The sequence below is a fragment of the Pezoporus occidentalis genome, unplaced genomic scaffold (assembly GCF_034315485.1).
Source record: "Pezoporus occidentalis ecotype Australia unplaced genomic scaffold, CSIRO_AGI_Poc_V1 ctg23, whole genome shotgun sequence".
Classification (NCBI taxonomy): domain Eukaryota; kingdom Metazoa; phylum Chordata; class Aves; order Psittaciformes; family Psittacidae; genus Pezoporus; species Pezoporus occidentalis.
The window spans coordinates 11429860-11454462 of NW_026914180.1; the positions used below are offsets into that span (position 1 = coordinate 11429860).

At 39.7% G+C, this 24603-nt stretch overlaps 1 protein-coding gene across 3 annotated transcripts in view; it reads left to right on the forward strand.

Moving 5' to 3' along the window:
- The window catches only part of NRP1 (neuropilin 1), a 117444-nt gene that overhangs the window by 51753 nt on the left and 41088 nt on the right, over nucleotides 1-24603 (forward strand). For all 3 annotated transcript variants that reach the window (XM_062621593.1, XM_062621594.1, XM_062621595.1), the window contains exons 5-7: nucleotides 2214-2441; nucleotides 10330-10485; nucleotides 13165-13331. In XM_062621593.1, the coding sequence (XP_062477577.1) occupies nucleotides 2214-2441; nucleotides 10330-10485; nucleotides 13165-13331 (551 nt within the window). The remainder of the gene's footprint in view (nucleotides 1-2213; nucleotides 2442-10329; nucleotides 10486-13164; nucleotides 13332-24603) is intronic.

A 24603-nucleotide genomic window follows, 5' to 3' on the forward strand; every position in this document is an offset into this window, starting at 1 on the left:
CTGGACTTGTTGCAACAGTTCCATGTCCTTTTTATGTTGAGGACACCAGAACTGCACACAATACTCCCAAGTGAGATCTCACAGGAGCAGAGTAGAGGGGCAGAATCACCTCCTTCGACCTGCTGGTCACGCTCCTTTTGATGCAGCCCAGGATACGGTTGCCTTTCTGGGCTGCAAGCACACACTGAAGCTGGCTCATGTTCATTTTCTCATCGACCAACACCACCAAGTCCTTCTCTGCAGGCCTGCTCTGAATCTCTTCTCTGCCCAGCCTGTAGCTGTGCCTGGGATTGCTCCCACCCAGGTGTAGGACCTTGCACTTGGCATGGTTAAACTTCATGAGGTTGGCATCAGCCCACCTCACAAGCATGTCAAGGCCCCTCTGGATGGCATTCCTTCCCTCCAGTGTATCAACTGAACCACACAGCTTGGTGTCATCGGCCAACTTGCTGAGGGCACACTCAATCCCACTGTCCATGGCACCGAAAAGATGTTGAACTAGACCAGTCCCAACACCGATCCCTGAGGGCCACTTCTCGTTACTGGTCTCCAGCCGGACATTGAGCCATTGACCACAACTCTTTGCGTGCAGCCATCCAGCCAGTTCTTCATCCACCGAGCGGTCCATCCATCAAACTGATGTCTCTCCAATTTAGAGACAAGGATGTCATGCGGGACAGTGTCGAATGATTTGCACAAGTCCAGGTAGATGACATCAACTGCTCTACCCCTGTCCATCAGTTCCCTAGCCCCATCATAAAAGGCCACCAAATTGGTCAGGCAGGATTTCCCCTTAGTGAAGCCATGTTTTGGCTGTCACCAAGCACCTTCTTGTTTTTCATGTGCTTTAGCATGCCTTCCAGGAGAATCTGCTCCAAGATTTTGCCAGGCACAGAGGTGAGACTGACGGCTCTGTAATTCCCTGGGTCATTCATTTTCCTCTTCTTGAAAATTGGGGTTATATTTCCCTTTTTCCAGGCATTGGGAACTTCACCTGACTGCCATGATTTTTTAAATATAATGGACAGTGGCTTAGCAACTTCATTTGCCAGCTCCTTCAGGACCCGTGGATTGGTTTCATCAGATCCTATGGACTTGTGTATGATCTGAATGATGATGATCTGAATGATTTATGATGATCTGAATAATCCTACTCAAGCTCCCCAGGTCAGCTGCTATCCACCAATGCCCCAAATCCTGTAAATCACTTAAATCCATTAAATTTGGAGTGTCAAAAGTCAGAGGGGATACCTGTGCTGACCTTGTGGGAGGATGTGTGGACAGTGCTTGCAGCTGACTTCTGAGCGCACCTGCAGATGTGGGATCCACAGAGAGGCTTCCTGAGGGACTTAAACAGAAGAGATATGCAATCTGTCAACAAGAGAAGGACTCCAGTTCTCGTCCCCTGTATTCTCAAAGGCAAATCTGGCCTTTTATACCCTTACATCTTTACTGCCACTTTCCTTTCCAAAAGCATTGTTTGGAGCATCCCATTATGCAATGGTGGGGACATCGGGGAAACCTGGTATGTCAACATTGACATTAGGTGACTTCTAGAAACACTGCCTGTGTGATTACACAGTTTATCATGCCTGCACTAACAGCAACATTTTACTGGTGCACCTGTGTCAACACCACTCAGAATGAGTCACTCACCCTTGGTTCATGTACGAATTACCTTCCACATTTAGTTTGTCAAGGAGGCATAGGTCACATCTGGCAGAGTTACTGAGTCAGTGCTCCAGGAATCTGAAACCACTACTCCCTCTACTGAATTCACTCACCTGCTTTTGTAAAAAATTCTATTTCACCAATAAAAGGCTGTCAGCTGTAAGATTTAAAGATTTGAGCTTGAAGGGCCTGTAATTATTTCTCTAGGGCTCTGTCGAGATTTCTGCAGCTTACACTTTCATTGTTCCCACATGACTTTGTATTTGTCATAATTTTTTCTAGAGCTGGTACAAGTTTTCATATTGTTCCATACAAATTGAAAATTGGAGATCAGACAGTATATGTGAATTGTGCTTTAAAATCTGACTATCAATAATAGGAACAAGCTGGCTGAATGATTAATGCAGTGATTAAAATGAGGTGTTTCCTTGAAAAGCCACCTTTGCTGCTGGAGAGACAATACAACCTAATTTGTTCTCCAGTTAACTACTTTGCTTAGTAGCATAGTGTTAACCCAGGTGGTTTTGTTTTTTCTCTTGCAGGGCCTGAATGTTCCAGAAACTTTACTTCATCAAGTGGAGTGATAAAGTCCCCTGGATTTCCTGAAAAATATCCCAATAGCCTTGAATGCACTTATATTATCTTTGCACCAAAGATGTCAGAGATTATACTGGAATTTGAAAGCTTTGAGCTAGAACCTGATTCAAATACTCCAGGGGGAGCGTTCTGTCGCTATGACCGATTGGAAATCTGGGATGGATTCCCTGATGGTAAGAGAAAAATGGACTGTGATATGCATAACCATTATGCTGTATGGGCTGCAGAAGGCATGCACTCATTTTTTTAAATGTCACTGTAGAGAGGTCCTTGCTTGATTTATGTGAAACGAGTTGAATTAAAGAGAAATGGGGAAAATGTTCTGTAAATTCATTCAGTAAAGCATATCACAGTGTGAGCAATTTTTTTTAATGAAATATGTTAAATTTTGAACAGTTAGCTTGAGGGAAGCCTCTGTTTTTAGAGGGAATATGTAATGGACTTCCTACACTAAAATAAATTAAATATGAGGCCTCATAATGTGTCCCCAAACTTTCAGAGCTAATACATGAGTATTGTCCAGAAATGTCCAACTTGCACAAATTGGACTTCAGGTACTAACCCTCCAAGCTGTGGAGGATCTGGGTTACAGACCAGCTGTCAAAGCAGAGAATTTCATTGCCAGAGAAAACGTGGTTTCCATACAATTGAAATCATAGTGGATAAATAATTACCCAGGTCAGTAAACAGCCACTGAGTTATTCGTTCTGGCATTTTCAGTGATTGGGCACTGCAGGGTTCCTCCCTCATCGTGTTCTGTCTTCCAGCAGTATGAGCAAATCCAAAGGTTTTATCTTAAATAGATTAATTTATAATCTTTGGTTAGCCAGGCACATGTGTGAGGGTAGGTGTGTTGGGTACCCTTCTGGAGCTTACTTCTCTGCCACATCAGTAATTTTCCACTTAGCTGTTGAACACACTTGACCCTGTGCAAATACACTAGGTAAATAGCTGGATATCAGCTAAAACAGTAGCACCAGTGAGCCCCCATTTCACCCTCTGCCCAACCTCATATCCCTGTTTTACACTGAGACTGATGAGCAAAACAGCTGCATGGTTTCTCTAGCAATGGTTTTCCCAGCAATGGGTCCACAAGATCCATGTCCCCTGTAGGTAGGGCAGCCATGTACCAGTTCTCCAAGAACCTCAGCTCCATAGGCTGTGGCTCCAGCACAAAAGGGACTATTCCAGCTGAATGCCTAACCTTTAGTGTGAACAATACGAATTGTGGAAACAGCCATGTATCCAGCATCTGAAGAAGACCTACAAGGATGCCAGGGGGAGACTTCTTCAGGGACTGTAGTGATAGGGCAAGGGGGAATGGGTTTAAGCTTAAACAGGGGAAGTTCAGGGTAGATATAAGGAAGAAGCTCTTTACTGTGAGGGTGGTGAGGCACTGGAACAGGTTGCCCAAAGAAGTGGTAAATGCTCCATCCTTAGCAGTATTCAAGGCCAGGTTGAACAGAGCCTTGGGTGAGATGGTCTAGCATGAGGCATCCCTGCCGATGGCAGGGGGGTTGGAACTAGATCATCCTAAGGTCCTTTCCAACCCTAACCACTATGATTCTATGATTCTATGTAAACCTGATTGTGATGCCTTTTTCACTTGTTTCTATTTATGGCATAAGCTGATAAAGAGAAGCATCTTGAAGCTGACTTTTTCTTCTTAATTTTGTAACTGGTAGCAAATTTCAACAACTGAAGATTTATGTTGTTTGTGTTGGGCACTAATTACAACTATTTCAATTTTCCACTGGTATGATAACCCATATTAATAGATATTTTCTTTGTTTTTATGAGCAGCAGTGACAGTTTCTAGAAACTGGTAATCCTACATTAATATTTCATTTAAATGAAAACATATAACTTAAGGAACATATTTTATTAACACAGTTAAACTTGCCTGTTTTCCTACATAAATCCCGGATATAATTTTAATTAAAGCTTTTACTGATGCTGCAGTAAATAGGTATGTGCTTTTTAACTTATATCTGGTTTTCTTTTTGGTTTATGTTCAATGGGTTTATCACAGCTCTTTTCAATCCATTCCAATAAACAATGAAGAAAGAGCCATAACAGTAGCTGAAAGACTATTTTGTATTTAATGCCTCAGTTAGGAAAACAGTATTGTAACATTGCAATAATGATGTCTGGAGCATTTAATAATAGGTTTATTTGTATATAGGCCAAATCTGTCCAAGCTGAATTCCTGTAGAACTTCCATTTAATCTGACATGTGAAAAGATGATCCAATCAATCAATTTATGGGTAATATTACCAAAAAGACATGCATTCTTTTTAGTGTCAGAGGGTTTCAAAGCCATAATTTCCTGGTTCAAGATAGTGACTGAGCCATACTGGAGAGCAATTAACAACAGGCATTATCAGCCTTCCAATTCCCTCACAAACTGTCTAAACCCAAAATGATGCCGACATGCAATAAGACTGTTTATATGTTTGTAAATATTCAACTGAATTTGTAGACTAGAAATAAATGTTCCCTTAGTTACAAACTGTTGGAGGTTGTGGCAGTAGTTGGGAAATATTTGCTGCGTCATTTCATGTAGGACAATCCTTAACCAGCAGTCAGACTCTCTTGTTTAACACTACATAGGCAGAAAGAATGTGATTGCTCCTCTATAACTGCATCACAGAATGAGTGGGAATTCTTCTGTCTGACAGGGAGAGCTATTTCAGCTGAAGAGCAAAACTGACACAGGAAACCACTGATACGACCCAGCCATAAACTGAAGACAGGAATTAAAAATGTCCAGATATCAGAAAGAGAGTATCTAGATAATCAGGGGACGGCAGAGGGGGGAAGGAGAAAGGAAGGCAAAATAAATCTAATTTGCATCCACATGGAAGTAGTAAATTTCTGAAAATATTAGACAGTAATGATTACCTTTGATGAAAGGAGGCTCACCCAGGGTGTCTTTCAGCAGTTTGTCCATTTCCCATTGGTCTGTGAAAAAATATTCTGAAGCTGTATGCACACTACTAAATAAAACAGGTCCAAGGCATGGTTGTATGTACTTCTTAATTGCTGGCATACTCTCATGCATTGTTTTAGCCTATATCAGTTTTCATTTTCTCAAGCAATTCCTAAGGACAGTTTGGAGGACAGCAAAAGCCAGAGGTCATTCCCAACAGGCACTTTGGACACAGGCATATTCAGATGGAAGAGCTCTTTGGGAGTGAGATGTGTTACACCATTAGTTTGGTCCCAAGAACAGCCCTGGCTACTGGCTGCAAGTCCAGAGGGTGGCCCCTGGCCCGCTCTGTTTAGTGATGTAGGAAGCTATTTTGCTTTGTTATACTGCATTGCTATTTATATGCCCAGTTGTGCTAGAGGTTAAAGCAACCATTGCACTACACTGATACAAACATGAGGTAGAATGAATTTTTAAATGTTTGGAAAAAATGTATATCCCTCAGTTCAAATGCCCTCCTCCACAGCAATACAGCTGTGATTTGCTAGGATGATGGCAGTATTTTAATAGGACACAGAAAAAAGTTTGATGGAAAACAGTTGTGGCTGCAACCAGGGCAGAATTAGTTGGACAGCCCTCTGAACATGTTGCTTTCACCCAGCTCTGGAAACCAGGCATCAATGTTTGAGCTAGGCGCTGTCAGTCCCTCTGTTCTCAGCAGAGAACAGCACCCCACTCTGATCTGTCTCAGACATTTAAGGTGCAGTTAATGGAGCTCTGGAGGTTCTTATCTCATTGACTGTGCTGGGAGCTATGAATCACTAACTCAAACATAAACTTTAGATACCTGAGTTAGAGCAGATGAAACCCAACATAAGTGGAAAATGTTTTCACTGTAGGATTTTATCAGCTACAGTGAATAGATAGGCAGGAAATGAATTTGCTGGTTTCTACATTTGTGGGTTTTTTCCCCTTCCTTTTCCCAGAAAGGAAAAAACAAACAAACAAAAAAAGGCAAAATGTTCTCTTAAACAGATTTTCACAACAGTGTTTAAAAGGATATGTCAAAGTCAGTATGTTTCCATTTACATTTTGCTTCTATGTAATTGCCATTTTTCTGATTTAAAACAATTTTCTGTTAGACAATTTGACAGCAACTGTAGCAGTCATTCACAAAGATGTTAATCCTGAAATGTTCTGTCACAGTAGCGGAGTCCTCAGCCTACCTGGTTGTCCTTTTAGTGGATTGACTCTGGCAAGTGCTGAGTACTTGCGTCTTGATTCTGCAAACCATGCTCTTATCTTTAAAGCATGTGAGCAGTTAGATTGACTTTAAAAGGAATTCACCAAGGACACATTCACGTCTGAAGTTAAACACTGGTTTAAGTGTTTTGCTGGTTCAGGAGGGGAATGGTAGGCATTTAGGAATGCCTCAAACCTGGCATTTTGTTTCTGCATCACTGTATGTCAAGAGCACCCTTCAGCCTCTTGAGCAAAGCAGTAAGTGAAACAAACCCTTTGGGAAAATATTTGGAAGCTACAGGTACACGCTGCAAATATGGTACAGAAAAGGGACTATGGTTTGATGGACATAACAAGAGGAGTTAGAGCACAAAAGTGAGTAGATCACAGAATAGAAATGTGTGATTTTGCGTGAGTAAACTAGACAACAAAAATATCTTTACCTAAGGCACAAATGTACCTCAGCCAGCCTCAGCTGAGAGCAGTCCATTAATGACTTTGAAGAAAAATAACCCACTCAAAATGAGGTCTAGCTTAAGTGATGAATTGCACATATTCATCATGCAACTCTCTTTGAAGCTCTATAGACTGTCTACTAGGGCTCAAAAGTAATTTAAAGACATTCACATATGGTTTGAGAACCACAGGCTAAGCATTGCTGCTTCAGTCAATACCACAAGAGCTTCCACTGAATTACAGAGCACTACAGAACGCTTTAGTTCAGCCATTAACATCAGTGCAAATGAAGGTTGTTATCAGTCTAAGTGCGTTTCTCCTCCACTGTGGTTGCTTTCTGCACTCTTGTGAGAAGCTATTAAGATACAAGGGTACACACAGTCTCAGTGTAGGTGACTACTGGACTGTGATGATGGGATTCATTTTTCAGCTCTTTTCTCTTTAGCTTTCTAAATTGTGTTCAAATGTTTTGTCAATAACAGTCATACTGCTGTGAAAATGCTGTCCACAGCACACCAGCATACTTTTAAAGGCCAGCTTTAAAAATCAGTAAAATGGCTAGTTAACGTAGCATTCATTTTTAGAAGTCTGGTTACCATTTTTTCTTTCTTGTATTTTGTTGGTTTGGGTCTTTTTCACTGAATTCTAAAAGCTAAGATTGCAGCTGGATAAGCAAATGTGTATTTCAATGAGTCTCAAAATTTTCTGGCATGTATAATCTTTGTACAGTAGAAAGGAGTTAGTAAGGATAAGGTTTCTGTTTAATCTTAAACCACCAGCCATATTCTATATGTTCCAAACTCAGTTCTGTAAGCCATCAAACATACATGTTAAAAATAACGAAGGATTCACTCAAGTTCTGGAATTAGATTCTTTGTTTTGGGAAAAACTTTCAAAACAGGTTTCTTTGTTGTCCCTCTATCTTTTAACCTGAAAATTACTCAGTTTTCAACTATATCATACTATGCTAGTGGAAAGAGGAGCCAAGGTCCCAGAAACATCTACAGCATGGCCAGTCAAATGAAGTAGCTGGCTAACCAAAATGTCATTGTTCTAAGGGTAACTTAGAAGCATCCTTGGGTGAGGACATCTCCAAGTGACTCTCATTTGAAGTAAGCCTTCATGATTTATCCTGACAAAGCAAGATGTTGGCCTACAGGTAGAGGCTGCAAAGAGCTTTCTGGCCCAATGACTTTTCAGCACGTCATGCCCTAAAATTCCCATTTGGGAATGTAAAAAATCTATTTAAAAAAAGAAAAAAGCAGTGGCATAATCTACCTAAGCAGACAGCAGTATCATCCCCCAAATGATCGCTCAGATGGTGTTCCCCACATAGCGTTTATTTGATGTGGTGATACCCAAAACATTTGATAATTTATTGTCATTCAACTGTTTTCAAGACTTGAATGGAAAAAAGAACTGTGTGTAAGAAGAATGAGAATCTCTATTTCATCTGTTTCTGCTCAGATCAATATTGTATTAGCTCCGTAGTCTAAGGTTTACATGTGCAAAAAAAATTCAATAGCACTTTGTGTCATATTCTAGATGATTTTTGCTTTTGCATTTATAGCTAGCAAAGGGAATAGTCCTGTGATAGCAGGGCCAATCTGCAGACTGAAATGCAGAATCAATAAATATGTCTTAAAAATTATAAACCAGTGAGTCATGGGGGATGTTAAAGCCTGTCTGCTTTAAACAAAGTTCTCTACTGTGTCGTTTCAAAGAGGCTTCCCTACAGGAAATGGGAGGAGGGAGGCTCAGAATGCCATAACATGGTGGCCTTATCCTCCTCATTTTCTTGCAGTTCAGAGCAACTTTGGAAGCTATAATATTGAAAGCTATCACAGGAATGAGCAAGATCAGAGTTGTTTGCACATAGAAAAGGCAAAAGACAAATGCAGCAATTGGAGCGGGGGCAGTATTTTGTGTTTTTAGGAAGCCACTAATGGCAACAGTCTAAAACAACTTACTCTAAATAACAAAACTGTAAACCTTTAATGATTTCTAGGACAAGGAAGAAGTTGAGTAATATCCTCTATGGTGTGTTTCATTCTGTCAATAGTGCACTGACCAAGCCTCGTGAAAAGGGGCTGAACTGTCAGGTATTCTAAATGCCATGGGATTGCCAAGGCAACTGAAGACTTTACTATGGCCAGAATAGGGATAGAAAAGCACATACTGGCAGCAAGAGCTATAACATCTGAGTTCCTTCTTTCTGGCAGCTCTTTACAGAAATGTGCAGCAGGGCTTTACAGAAATGTGTAGCTTACATAATAAAGTTATTCCAAGCTGGAACTGTTTTAGTTGCTGAAAAATGCCAGTAAATGACTACAATATTACGTTAGCTGGGGATTTTATTTGAATGGAGAATAATTAGGAAATATAAATATTTTACATTTTACATTTTAAAATGAAATGGACTTCCTAGAGAAAAGACAAGGTGTTAATTTAAGCCTGGAAAGCCAATGGTGTAAGCATTAGAATGATGCCTTATGATTATTTTCATGATTGACTCCATGGATTTGTTTTATCATTATCTTTTATGTTGTTTGCAAGTACAGATGTACCACTATTCAACAGCCTAGGGACCTATCTGTAGGGAATGCTCAAGTGCTTGAAGGCCACATATGTCAGTAGTGAATTGAGTAGCTTGATTAAGGAAAAAGATCATCCCACTGCACAGGAAATCCAGAAAAATAGCAGGAACTGGTTCTTGCATTATTAACGCTGAGAAAGATCATGCATGTGTGTATATATATGCATGTCTGCTGTAACATGGAGATATACTTAAGAAATCCTTGATCTTTTGAAAGGATTAAGATTTTTCTCTTGAATTATTTACAGTATTCTTTAATATTGAGCATATGGGCAAAAGATTTATATGGGTGTGCTGAAAGCCTAAATAGGAGGGGATAAGGAGTTATTAGTTATATCCTCAATATGAGTGCAAATGTGTTTTTCTAAATTCACTATAAAATTAACAGATTATCTGCAGAATTGAGCATAAAAACCTGTAAAGTGCTGTTTGGAATCCTATTCCCAGAGCATGTTGTAGAACGGTGGGCAAATCAGGCCATTCAGATGTCCTTGTCATAAATAGGTGCTTCAATCACACTTTGGAAAATGTAATTTTGTGCATCGCTGCCCTTTCTGTATACTTTAAAGGATCCTTTTTGAAATCCTAGTTCTTTATATTTTCAGAGGTTTATGGAGTGCTATCTGGAACATTTTAGAAGGGTAGGGTAAGCAATTACTAGGGTAGACTAAGCAATTTATTGTTCACTGCTAAGTTATCGATGAAATTGTGATTTTGAACTGTTGCAGAGGTTCACTATTTCCTGCTGAGGGGCTCTTTTTAGGAGGTTATTGCAGTAGCATCTATTGTTGTACCAGAACTGGTAGTTTAGTATTATATCCTGTCTTTTTGCAGTTGGCCCGCACATAGGGCGTTATTGTGGGCAGAACAACCCAGGACGTGTCCGGTCTTCAACAGGGATTCTTTCAATGGTATTTTACACTGACAGTGCAATAGCGAAAGAAGGATTTTCAGCAAACTACAGCGTGTCACAGAGCAGTGTATCAGAAGGTCAGTATTTATCTATCCCGCAGAGTGTCTTGGAAAATATTCTTTGTTATGTCTTCTTGCACTCCAGGTGTTGCATAAAACTTTAAAGAGACCTTAAATAAATAAGATGGTGGGGAAGATTTGCTTCTGTTTTTTCTTTTTTCTTTTCTTTTTTTTTTTTCTTTTAAAGAACAGCAGCCCTTTGAAAAGCAGTGCAAGAAGCAGAATTCTCCTCAATTTTATTCCACAGTATTGCCAGGAAGTCAGGATAATTATTGTGACAAACTGTGCTGACCAAGGAAACACAGGAATGCAGAGCAATTGAACACTCACATTAAAACAATGAAACACGAACAATGAATGCACTCTCCAAGCCTCCTTTTATTACATAGAATAAGCTTTGATGATTGATTTCTTGAATAAACAGAACCCTTTTTATATATGTGCTCTTGTTAAACCATTTCATAAGCTATCTAAGCTTTGTTCTGTCTCATATTTTTCTCCCAGCTGCCCTATTTTCGTGCTTACCTTTTGGACAGAGAAGGCAGGGAAATAATGGGCTGTGTTAAACCGTGTCCTTGCAGATTTCCTTGTTTTGCTTGATGATAAAGTACACACTTTAAATCAAACTCTAGCTCTTTTCTCCAATTTACTGAGTTTTGAACAGATCTTCCCAGATTGGATGTACTTGTTTAGTCAAAGAAGGAAGAAAAATAAAATTAGTAAACTGAAATCATCATCACCATTACTCTGCCCCTCTGCCTCCTTAATAGCTTTCCCATACATGCATAGCCAGGAAGAAGGAACAGGAAATACCCTGCCTCTGTTGATGTGAAGCATCCTCCATCCTCCATCTCCCTCGGATTGTACCTCCAGCTAGTTTGGCTTCTCCTTATATATATAGAGGATGCTCCTACCCCTCCTAGCACAGACCACTTGGTCCCCCACAGTCATCCTCCTGTAGAAAGAACATCACACTGGAGCCACAACTAACCTCTGCTATGCTGGGATGCCTTCAGCTCTTAAACACAGTACAACAGAACACGAGAAGTTAGTATGTGTGAAAACCCTTTTGGATGACAAGAGGAAACAATTTCTGTGACACAGACTTATACAGAGGAATGATTCCTCCCAATTTCAGCCGCATTTGCTCTTTGTGTTGTCAATACAGAGAGGGTCACCTCCAGAGGACAACTCAGCCTACTTGTCACAAAGATGTGAGGTGTCCCCAGGAGGTACTTGTCCCTCTCAGTGGACTACAGGAAAGTACACATGTCTAGAACAAAACTAGACACCTACTTTTAAGATATTTTAATATGACTCCCAGTTACCATGTCTTGCATTCTTTGTAGTGGCTTATAGCTCTCCTGATCCCAAGCAGAGGTTAATTTATTTTGAGTCTTGCTCTTACATAATTCAGCTTCAGTACTTTACCCAAGGCCCATAATACATTGAAGCAGCACAGAAATGTTGGAAAGGTGGTACGACATGGGAAATGCAGCTTGGTAGCAAGTTTAATAATTCAGTTATGGTGTACCCTAACTACTATTCTTATAAAGTACCCTGATAGTGTTTCTGATTAGAAGTTTTTGGATCCCACATAAAACATTTAAACAATTTTTTCAGAATATTTTAATTTTCATTGAAAAATCAGAATTTTCCTTATTAAAAGCTCATTTTTCCAGCTCAGGGATTTTGAAACCTTTTCAAACCACTCATCCCTCTGTTAGAGATGCATCAGCTTCAGAAAAGATGTGATAAAAACGAGTGTGTACTCCACTTCACACACTGGTATTTTACCTTGAACTGCTAATAAAGGAATGGATTACATTTACATATTATGAAGTCACTAAAAAGAAGTGTAGGCACTTGTTATTTTCTCCTGTGTTTGCAGGGGGGTTGGTAGACTTCTGACAGCAGGGTTCATGAACAGCTGAATGTGAGAGTCCAGCTAAAGCCACTGGCCTCTGTTGCTTCAGGCCAGTGCAAGGTTGAAGCCTTTCTTTTTGAAGACTTAAAGAAGAATTTAGTTTCCATGCCCTACCAGCGTTTGAATTCACTATAGTGACTAGGATGTCAATTGATTCTGAATTGTCTGCGTAAGTTTTGTTTCAACAAAAAGATTGGATGGAGACGATCAGCGTTACAGAAGACTTGTTAATTCCCTTATGTTGTTCATCTTCTGGCCTGGATTCAAATTTTGCTAATCTGTTTCTTTCCAGCGTTCAGGATCCAAAGAGAATTGCTAAAATTTTAATAATATTTTTAAAAGATTTTGTACTTTTTCTACTGGTGTAAATAGTTTTAAAATTAAATTATTTTATACAGTCTCCTGGTTTGTCTTTCCTGCCTTTGTGCATAATTATAAATTGAACATACATTGTATTATGAACCCACAGAAGTGCCTGTGCCACCCTAGAAATGAGAATTCTATTGTCCTGTATTAAAATGGCTACAATGCTGGGCTAAAAATATTTGTATAGCATTATTATTGCAGGAATTGCCATGGCAACTTGAATGACAGTATTAAGAATGACACCATAAACCCATACTGCCTCACTCAAAGTTGCTAAAGAATTCAGAGTCACATAAAAATAAATTCTTTAGATATTCCTGTTCAAAGCAGGAAAATGCTCTCATTATTCAAAGCCTAAACCAAAAGGCTGACCATAATAATAATGGTAATTTATTTTTCTTCAGATTTCCAGTGCATGGAACCACTAGGAATGGAGTCAGGAGAAATTCACTCTGATCAAATCACTGTCTCCTCCCAGTATAGCACTATCTGGTCTTCAGAAAGGTCCCGGCTAAATTACCCTGAGAATGGATGGACTCCAGGGGAAGATTCTATCAGAGAATGGATACAGGTAAATAGATAAATTTTAAAAAATATTATTAATAATACTGTGTGGGGAATGCAAAAGAAAAGACAAAAATAACAAAGTAAAGGACTTCCACATAATCTGAGAATCACTGCAAGTGAAAAGCTCACATTCCCTATTAGACACACAAAAAAAGACTAACTCTCAAAGGTATGAAAAAAGAAAAGATCAGGAAGATTAATTCTTCTGCTTCCCATGTCTATTGTTTTTTCAGTCTTCTGGGCACAAATAACAGAGATTTTGGTTTAGTGGAAAAGTCAATATTAGTTTAACATGCACTTAAAGTGGAATGCCCCAGTAAACCGAGCATGTGCTATGTCTCTAGCTGATTACAGTTAAGCATTAATACAGCACGGTGCTTTCATGCACTCAGATTTCACCTCAGAAGACCCGTGTCCCTTCTAGAATATGTTACACATCAAAAGAGTTCAATGGTTTCTGTCTTGTGCCTATTCTTCTACATCCTGAAGCACAGCATTCATTAGCAACATTGGCTGCCTCAGCTTTGCTCTCTTAATACAGGAGAAATCATGCAAACATTTGTTGCCACAAAGAGACTCCTTGAGTTCAGTCAATCTACTTGGGCTTATTATTTGCTATTTGTTATTAGGTCCATAGCTTACTTGTGCATGACCAGGTTAAGTTTATTCATATGAATTACTATATACAAATAACCTATACCAGCAGGCAAGTATTAATATCATTAGGTGGAAAAAAACATTGATTTGTCTCCATTATAGGTTGACTTACATTCTTAGTTGTAACCTAGATTTTATTTCTGTTGACAAAAGCTAAGAGAAACACTTGAGCATATTAGATCAATATTGCTGATATTGAAAACTTGTTCATGTGCTTGAAAAATTCCTCCTGCTTCTGTTGTTTTCTATAGGAAATTACTAACTGACATGTAAAAACAATGCCTTTTTAGCCGTCCTTATGAACGTTCATGTTGGTGTTTCCTGTGAGGTTTGCTGTCTGCAAGAAAACTTAAAACCATGTTGAGTAGTAGTTAGCAAAGGGAGAAAAGAGGGGAAATCTTTCATTTCTGATCCTTGGCACACAATGGGACTCTCAGGTGTCCTGCTTAGGGGTCCCTACACATCCTGAGCTCTTGGCAACTTGGTAATCGCTAATCAGACTTCAGAGTGGCAAAAAAAAATATTCTGTTGATCCTTTTCCTCACTTTGGAATAAATCTAAAAATCTCTGCAGCCATATCTAAGTGTAAAGCTTGTTATTAATCATTGCCGCTTGCGATCCATGGAATGCACGTGATAAAAGGGTGGAATGCATCAGAATCAAATTCCACATGTTTCATCTGGTCAGAGGGCCACCCGCCACTTTTTCTTTATTTCCTTCTTTTCTGCTGTCATTTATGCATTATGACTGGAAAATCAGAACAAGAGAGCTACTCAAACCTCATTCATGTTTTCTGTGTGCTTATTAATGTTATTAATTTGTGATGACTATGTACATATATATATATATAGCTTAATCCTTTCACTTAGAACTAGGTCTCTCTGAGAAAAAGTTTTAAAGGACTTTTTTTAACCAGTAACTTTTTTAATAACAAACACACAAGAGAATCCAAGCTACTCTGGGGTTTATGCTTAACACAGCTCAGGGTACTTCGGGCCTCCTACCCGTGAGTTTCTCAGCCTCCTTAGCCTTCTGCCATAAACCAGAATGCTCAGGGACCGAAACAACCACTGAGCATAATTTTTAGCAGCTTTATGCTGCTTCCAGATACCACATCAGCCAAGAAGCTGGTGGTTGTTCATATGCTATACTCTCATGCCACAGCTCTCACTTATTTCACCCAGGCCCTGGCTTTGAAAAGGAAGCATGAACCATTTCCCTGAGCAGTCTAGCCCCAAGGCATCTCCTCCATTGCCCATGGCCGATATGGAGGGACTGGCACCCCCAAGGCAGAATTTTATGGCAGAACAACTAGGCTGTAGCAGCCTTCTCTGCAGAGCTAGGTCTTGTTTGCATGACTCAGCCTGCAAAGTCTTGCCTGAAGATTCATTGCATTGAATAGGCATTAACAGAAGAGCTGTTAATCATTTCTACTGCTCAACCTATGTAACAGAAGCAGCCAAGCTAGTTCAGAGATTGAGTATTCCACCCTTGTCTTTTCACAGGGTACAACGGTTTATCTCATCTTTGGTTCCATTTGTGTCAGGAGAATATTAATTCTTATTTACTATGGCTTAATTCAATACTGACATTACTAATTAAAACTTCCAAATGTGTTCTAAAAGCTTTCCTGTTAACTTTACTTGGAGATCTTTGAGAAGGGTGCTAAGCTTTTCAGACTACCAGGCACCTCAACAACAGGGTCCTTGTGCATATGAACCTCCATCTTCTACAAAGTCTTGATGCCATTGGCAGTAAGCACGTTGCAAGTTTGTATCTAGATGAAATATTGAAATCCCATATTTCCTCTATACAAATATCCCCAGGAACAGATGTTCATCTCCATGAGAACTTACAGACAAACAGCCAAGGACATATAACTGATAAAACACTCTTAAATTACCTGTAAGAAAGAAAAAAATCACAGTATTTTATAGGAGGAAGGCTTTTGTATAGGAAGGACTGAGGTCACTTTGCTCTGTTTTGTTCTGTATGCTGTTGTAAAATAGCCATTTATGTGAAGTATTTGCTTTTGTGCAGTACAGCATAAAAGGATTTTTGCCACACAGTGCAAGAACTCAAGATCTCTAGAACATATTCAACAGCAAAAAATAGGCTGGAGGATACAGCAATGCTGAACTTGGAACTTCTGAAGTGAAAACTTCTGCCTACATGCCCTTGTGTCAGAGATTTTGCGTGTATCAGTATTCATTAATTTCTTCACAATTGCAGGTTTCCAAACCTTCACACACACTGCAGCTTGTTAAGTAGTGAGGTCTGCCTTCAAACTGCTAATATGCATATGCAACTAGGGCATATATATGAGATATGTACAATCATACATGGGAAAAACAGTTTACAAATTCAGCTCCAAATGTTAATTTCCTTTGTGTACCAATTTTTTGAACAGGAGAAATATTATAGTTCTCCTTTCCTTTTACCCTTGCCTTCAAGGTTAATGTTTTTGCTAAGACAAAAGAAACAGAAAACCTCAGTTACATATCAGCAAAGGGAGATCAGTATCGATAAAGGACGCCTAGAGGGCATGCGATATGATTTTCTCCTTAGAGGTGTTGGCGATTTTTTGGTCTATTTCACTGAAAATACTTAGGAAAATAGTGTTGGCTTGTTGTTAATAATGGATTTACATGAGTTCCATCTGTGGACGTGAAAGCCATTCTTTGGTGGCAAAACGAGGCTGCCCCTTTCTGTTTGACAGCATACTAACTCCTGACTGCATCTGAATGCTGCCTGCTTTCACCGGGCTCTGCTAAGTAAAAGATGTCTTTCCATTCCTCTCCTTAGCTGTTGAAATTTTAAAGCTTATATTCAAAATATCCATAGCACAGTCACACCGTAAGTCTGCACAGTTCTTTCTCCATTTTATTTTTATCCTCAAACACACTTTTGAAAATTGCTCAACTAACGTGAGATTTGGAGTGACTCAATAATCAGAAACAGAGTCACTCCAGATTGAATTTCTTCTTTAAAAACACATTAATAAGGTTTGTGAATTTTCTAATATGAATGGAATAAAAATATGCATGAGGCAAGGGTTGCCAAAAATAAGCATGAAGTTAGTTTATTGTTGCACGGGATGTTATTAGCTTCTCAACCCTAAGCTCAACCTACTTGTTTATTACACTTGTGTTTCACACACTCGACTGCCCTTCAGTGTGAAATAGCATAATTTAAAATAAAAAATAAAACCAACCCTTTAATTTAATCAACAGCAGGGAACTGCCATTGCAATGTAAGTCATTGTCCCTCACTAACATACCCTTTCACAGGAAAAATAGTATAGTGTTTCCATTTCTGTAATCTGAACAACAAACATGTTAATAGGTATCAGTTACCAGCCAGTTTCAGTACTTAGAACCAGTAAGAAGGCCGGTTCAGGGGTTTCACATCTGGTTTTAGTGAAACTGTTCCTGTCTGTGGTATTTAAAATTTAAAGAACTCCTGTTATTGTGCAATTGGGAATCCTAGGGGAGTACAATGTTAATGAAATCCATAACGTGCAGGGATTTTATGATTGCATTTTCAAGGCACTCCTTCAAAAGGGATGACTGATTTCTGCCATTGGCAGCAGTAATTGTATTTTTACAGAGTAGATTTAAAGTTTGCATTTAAGAACAGCAGTTACGTTTACACTTATCTGAACAAAGTAACATGTGAAATCTTTATATTTAGGGAACTTTTTTGCATCTTATTTCTGAAGCCACTGAGCCACGGGCTACTGTGTATGACAAGCCTTGCAACTCGGGGATGCTCCACTGGGTCATGTTCAGCAGCCCTCCAGGGCAGCGCAGGAGCCAGGGGGAGCTCTGGGAGGAGTGCCTGGCTGGATAGGTGCTGTCAGCTACAGACACTTGAGACCCACGTGTGTGTGGTTTTGAAGGGAGACTGATTGCCTATTACCAGGGTCACTGGGAACCTGTGCTATCATCAATCCTCATAATAGTGTGGGTTTTCAAACCCACAAGGAGCAACACCTTCTGGGTACTTTTACTGCAGAATCTGTATGTTTTCTATCAAAATGTTTCTTCTAATGCATATAACACAAACCTTTACACTCCCGCCAAGCTGGATGATAGTTTCTGGGTGGCACAATTTTTCTCTCATCCTGTAACACTGAACAAGACCTTCAGCTTGCCGAGAAAGCAAAGCATGTTTGTTAATAACACAAGCTCCTCAGTTCATATTATGGCTGGGGTTGGACAAAACCATAAATCGAACTTTAAGAAGCCTAGTATCAGATCAAAACTTTGCAGCCATAAAACAGCAAAGCACTACTTCCATATAAACACACTCTGCCAGTTCAAATTTGTTCCAGAAAGGTTAAAAGGGGGTTAATGTAAATAGACATAGTACTCTGGATTGGGTATTATCTGTCATTCTGCAGCTGACGTAAGGCCATACGCTAAGATGAGCTCCTTAGTGTGTGTTCTGCCTAATATGACATAAATGGTTCATCCAGTCCCAATGCATACTGCTGGGTTTTTCAGCAGGGCACACATCTGGTATCACATGTAAACAAATGAAGTCAGACGTTGGCACAGGGAGCAGGTTTGGTCTGCTCCCTTTATCCTCTCCCTGCCCATCTCCACCTCGTCCCCCAGCCATCCCTTCGGCACCTATAACTCTTGCAGAGTAATTCTTTAGACCTCTAGATGAGTTGGCCCTAGGAATATCAGCTGATCTGGTGCAAAATTCCCCCTCTGCATCTTGCAGCATTTAGGGATCTGGAGAAAGGCCAGAGATGTAAGACTAGGCCTCCTCAAAAAGCAGCCTGGGAGACCCCCCTCCCCTCCACTGATTGAAATATCAGTTGTTTATTTAACACTAACTCTCCCATGCAAGGAAAATATACTTCCATTGATTTAAAACACTTCTATGTATACACTACTTCATCAGAATGAGGGGGACCTCTGAGGTGGAATTTTCCTTCCACATTTATCTTCATTCTTTTATATTTGCAGTAAGGTACAGTCTTCATTATTCTCTCCTTTGTAAGCGAAACCCAGGAGCATGCCTTGCTGATGTGAACTGGTATATAGATTAGTACAGATTTATTCCTGTAGCACTTCTGAAAATAATTGCAGTTCATCATTTGGTGTCTCTACCTTTCATCTGTGTCATAGCTTATTTCCTTATCAGGTATTCGCTTAAAAATACAGTCAGTATTTATACATGCTGCTGCAGAGCACATTTGTTTCATTAACAGGTTTATTCTTACATCAGGCAGCTGTCTAGGTTGATTTTACTGAGCAAGCTTATCTAAATATTTCACATGAATGCTCAAGTAAGTGAACGTCGACAATGCCTGTTATTTTTATTCTTATTATTTCTGTTTCTTTTGGAGTTTGATATGGCAGTGAAGTGCATCATATTATTGCATGGAATAACATGGAACCTGGTAAAGTTCATCCTCCCAGTTCTCCTAGCCTTTGAAGGACTGCCTGAGACCTGAATTTCAGAGACTTTGTGGCAAGGCTTGCCCATCATTAGGGAGCACAGCGACGTGAAAGCACAAAAACTGTCAGTCCTTTGTCTTCTCTACCGCTTTAGAATACAAGTCATGTATTTGGTTCATGTCATTTTACAATTCATAACTGCAATCCAGATATTACGACAAGCAGAGTTAGCTTTGTGTAGAAAAATTTTACAGTTATCTTACGGTCTTAACGTGCTTTGCACATGGGCAAAGAATGACAAAAGAATATTCCTTTCTGGAAATCACAGCCAGTACAGACTGTGACACAGCGCAGAACTGGGGTTAATTGACCCAGCAGGATAGATTCGTACCTTTATTTACTGTGACATGGGAATAAATGGTAGAGTTTCACAAAGGCAAGTACTGAAATTGGACAAGAGGGAGAAGGAGAAATAAAAGGGCCCTGCAACGTATGAAGGTCTTTTTGATTATTCGAAGTGCTTTAAGAGCTATTTTAGTGCCAGAAAGTTCCCAGCCATAGATTTGTCACTCTGGGGAGGCTGGAGGGATGCTCAGAGAAATGTGCAAAACCATTGGCAGCCTTCTGGCTCCAGAAGTTCAGGTGCAAAATGCAGTTTAGGAGAAAATCCTCTCTACCTCCCTCTGACATGTTTCAGCGTCAGCCCTAATACAGACGGGAGTCCTGTGTGGCTCCGAGCAATCCTGCACGCAACATATGGAGGAGCAGCAGAAGCAGAGCTCCTCCGAGCCTCCACTACCAGCCTAATCATTATAATAGTTTCAGCTCTTTCAGGGGATCCATTATGCAGAGATCTGAGTAGTTTGTATATAACTCTGTAATTACCTATGCATCCACTTCCCAGTCCAGTCCTACATCCCCTCAACGTCTGCAAGACAGATGGCTCTTTAGAGCTGAGATAGTGAATTAAAAATGTGTCCAGTAAAAACACTAATTCAGCAACTACTAAAATAATTTTGTAAATTTATCTCATTTTTAATAGCTGGTTCCAGAAGGGAAAGAAATTAAAACTTTTAAATATGGCTTTAAACTCAAAATCACAGTTGTTGGGGCTTTTTTTAATCAAATCATCTTTTTCTTCTACTTTCACAGAAATTAAAGCCACTTAAAAAAACTCTGTACAAATTATTCCTCTCCCTCTGGTTTTTCTTTCCTTTCACCAGGTTCACGTTTGGCTTGACTCAAAACATTTGTTAGAGTTTTCTGCTTTTTAAACTGCCATCAAGCCAAAAAATCAGTTGTTTGTGCCATTCTGCTTGGCAGGGGAACTCCCTCCCAGATGGCTTGTGGACCCCATGAAGGATGAGGCAGCTTTGCCCATCCAGCTACCAGCCACTGCAACACATCTGCTTCAGCACAGCCATGAATTTCTGCAGATGTGAAGAATGGTATCTCAGGAGGAGATTTTTCTGAGTCCAGCAGAAATAAATTAATCTACAAGACTAGGCCAGTGTCAAACTGTGGGTGAGGTAGAGCTCAAGGCTAGAAGTTAAGTGACTCAGGGTAGTGGCTAGAAACACAGCCTTGGTTAGGAACGCACAGCTGAGACAGGTTATAATAAGCAGAGTTGTTACTGAGCTAAAGGTCTCAGTTCTCACCGGGCTGACCCTGCGTTGGAGACGAAAGGCGTGCTTTGCAGAGGTGATTGTGCATTTTTATTCACTCTTTCCACACCTGCACAGTAATATGAAACTGAGGAGTTCATGCATCCAATGGGCCCTTCCCCACCCCAGCATCCGTGCTGCAGATAGCTGAGCTATTATTTACCTCCCCTGTCCTTGTATCATCCTGATTTTCTATCCAAGTTGCATTCTGTTCTGCCCCTTAGGTGACATTTTCACAGCAGTAGCAAAATAGGTAAAGTGGAAGGACAAATGAGATTTCTTCCAAGTGGTAAACACCTACCCTTCAGAAAACAACTTGTCTTCTTCTCACATGAAAAAAAAATTATATATATATATATATATTTCAACAAGTAAATGCTTCCTGTTTTGCTTTAATGTTTTCATTCAAGGTTTTCAAAAATGCTTTAAAAAGGCAGAATAAATGCCGTAGCTGTCTAATAAACAACACCTACTAGGAGAGAAAATACAGTTGACCAAACATTAAGCTGAGGTTTGGTTCCTCTGTTCTCAGGAATAACTGGCTTCTCATCAGAGAAGCACTGTTTATACATAACTTCCACCAACCATCTGTACCATGTAGTCTGGTCTTTCTCTGTGTTGCAGCCTCCTCTGTTGAACACTTTGGGCCAAACTAATTTCATGTGTTGATCCTCTGAAGCTGTCAAAAAGATCAATTTGTCCTATCGCATATAACACCAGGGCATATTTTAACTGGACATATTTAGGTTATAGATTATAGTACTGTAGACTAAGGTGGCTTTCAACCTTAACAGAGACTGAGACAGCTCCTCCATTGCAAATCCTGTTAAATTCAAGCTACAAGCTGAAAAGGTGACATAATGCAATTTTAAAGTGCTCATATCAGGCCCTAAAAATCAACTGTCCATAGGAGTGTTCCCCCCTTTCATGACAAGCTTAACTAAGAAAATACATTCTGTGATTATTTTTAAAAGCCACAACACTTAAAAATCAATAGCTTTGCTCTTTACGTAACTGGAGGTAGAGCAACTTTTAGGGAGGCAAAGTGCGGTTACACAAACCAGGCATCATTATCTGGCCAAAGAAACCCTAGAAACGAATTCCCCATGGCTGGACTTTGAGCAGAATGACAGACCTGGGGAAAGGCAGTCTCCCTCATTTGCTTTAGTACCAGGGGAAAGTTGTCTTGGGACTCGGCAGCCTCCACCATCCCTTCTGCTGTCTCGCTTTGTCCTCCAGCACAGGACAAGAGCATAGCTCACAGCAGAGAGAAGGTCTCCCAAATCACAGACTCGGAAGTATTTCATCTATAGATGTGTGTTCAGGGAGCTACGAGGGACATAGCAAAGAAAAAGGAAAATGATCTTTGAAAGCATAGTCTTTGTCCCTCATTTCTCACTGCACATTTACAGTACCCTCACCACACCATCTGACTGCAGCTACCTGACGCTTTTCCAGAAGGCATCAGAAACTCGTATTTTCAAAAAGCAGTGACTTGCTTGGTGACCCAGTAGTAAATTAAAATCATCATACACAATGTGTATGAAATAGAAAATCGAATTCCGGTGCAACAAAACTGACAGTTCCATTTAACAGAAAATAAATGAATGCAGACTCCTGTGGATGAATGACTGATTTAAAGAGACTGTGCCGATTTTCAAAGATGAGAAAGCCAGTCGCAAGAAAATACATGTATGTCTACGTGACACAGGTTATACACTTATTCCTATTGCCAGTGAAATTAGGCTTTAAAAGTTTAAAATCTTAGACACTGACACTTTTTCCTCATTTTGTTGCTACTTTTTTTATAGAAAACCCAAAGCCTGAACTTTAAAAATATCTAAGTGTAGCAAATTCCAGTGATTTCAGTGGAACTCACCCTGACGCAGTCACTGCACAGTCAGATCTATCTATGCCATCAAGGTGTGCTGTCTGAGACAGCGGAGGTTTAATTCTGCATAGTATATCATCCCACCGCCAGCTTCGTACACAATTAGCATAGGTATGCTGTGAAACAGGCTAAGAAGCAGAGGTTATTTCTGTATGTTTACACATGTGTAATATTGTACTTATATTCAAATACCAAAAAGCATTACAAATGAAGTCCTTCTGCCTGTGCCCTCTGATTTGAACAGAACAGCAGCTGGCAAAAAAAAAAAAAAGCTACAGAACTTTATAGGCAAAATTCACTGTTTTCCACCCAAAGCCCAGTTATTCACATGTGAAGCAGTGTGATAGAGAAGCTTTGGATTACTTGTCTCCCATTTGTGCATTAGCTGCTCAGTAAACTTAGGGGGAAAAGGGTCCTACAATTATGTCCTTCTCTCAGAATAGAGTGGTTCTGCAAGTATTGCTATAGAGTTTCCCTTTTCCATAGTTTCTAACACAAACTGGGAAAGTTACATTCAAATTGCACTAAATAGTTGTCTTCATTCCAGATCAGAGGATTAAGCTCAGGTTTAAAATTAAATGTAAATTACAAATAAGTATTCAGAAAACGTTAATTAAAAGTATTACGTTCCTGACTCATTTCTTGCTCAGCAAGGGTTCCTAAGTATCTTAGCTGGAGAAAGGGGCCATTCACATTCCTCCTTTTTTTGACCAAGTCATTGTACATGTCTTAGGTTATCCATTTGCAAGTTAATGTAGTGCAAAGCAAAGGTTTTCATTTTAAAGAAGTAATATTTCACAGCAAGATATGCTCCTGCAAGATGTAAAACATTCTTTTCTCTAAAGCAGTGAGAGTTAATCAGCCTTTCTGTTCATTGCTACAGAGAGGGTTTGAATGACATCAGATGCTGATTACTTAGATCCCAGAGTCTATAGAAATCCCAATACGATTACATTTTCCTCCTTTTGTTATCAGAGTTTATTGTATCTTGGTGTTCAGGTTTTAAGTAGTTTTCAAGCAAAAAAAAAAAAATTAAGAAAAAGGTATTTTCTGAGTCTTCTGAACAACGACCATGTTACATCAGAGCACCACATGAATGCATAAGGTGGAGCTTGCAAACGTATAGCAGAAGGACTGTTCCCTGTCAGTGCATGTGTACTGGATGCATTTCATACAGTAGTGAGCCCATTTCAGGGGAGCACTGCATTGCCCTTGCATTTAAACCCAACTCCTTCAAAGACACTAAAAACATCACACAAAGGTAATGTGTACCAGTGGCAGTACTTCTGCGGGCCCACTTGCAGCATTTCTCTTTCACATTTGATCTTTATAGTTTCCATACTGGAGCGATTTGGTTTGCTGAATACTGGAAATGTCTCAAGTTGAAATGCTAGTGTATTAACCTGCTGTACTGAGTCTCTTTTGTTTCTCTTTACCAGAGTGCTGCTTGCCAATTTTTACAACTACAGCAGATTTTACTATTCAAACAGAACCAGATGGAACACCAGTTCAAAGAACATGTCAGAATTAAATATTTCTTTTTTAATTAGTTGCTTCTGATTTATGCAAAAAAAAATTAACATAAGAGTGGGAGAATGTGCCATGAATCCAGATGCAACACAGCCCACACAAGCATTATCTTTCCTC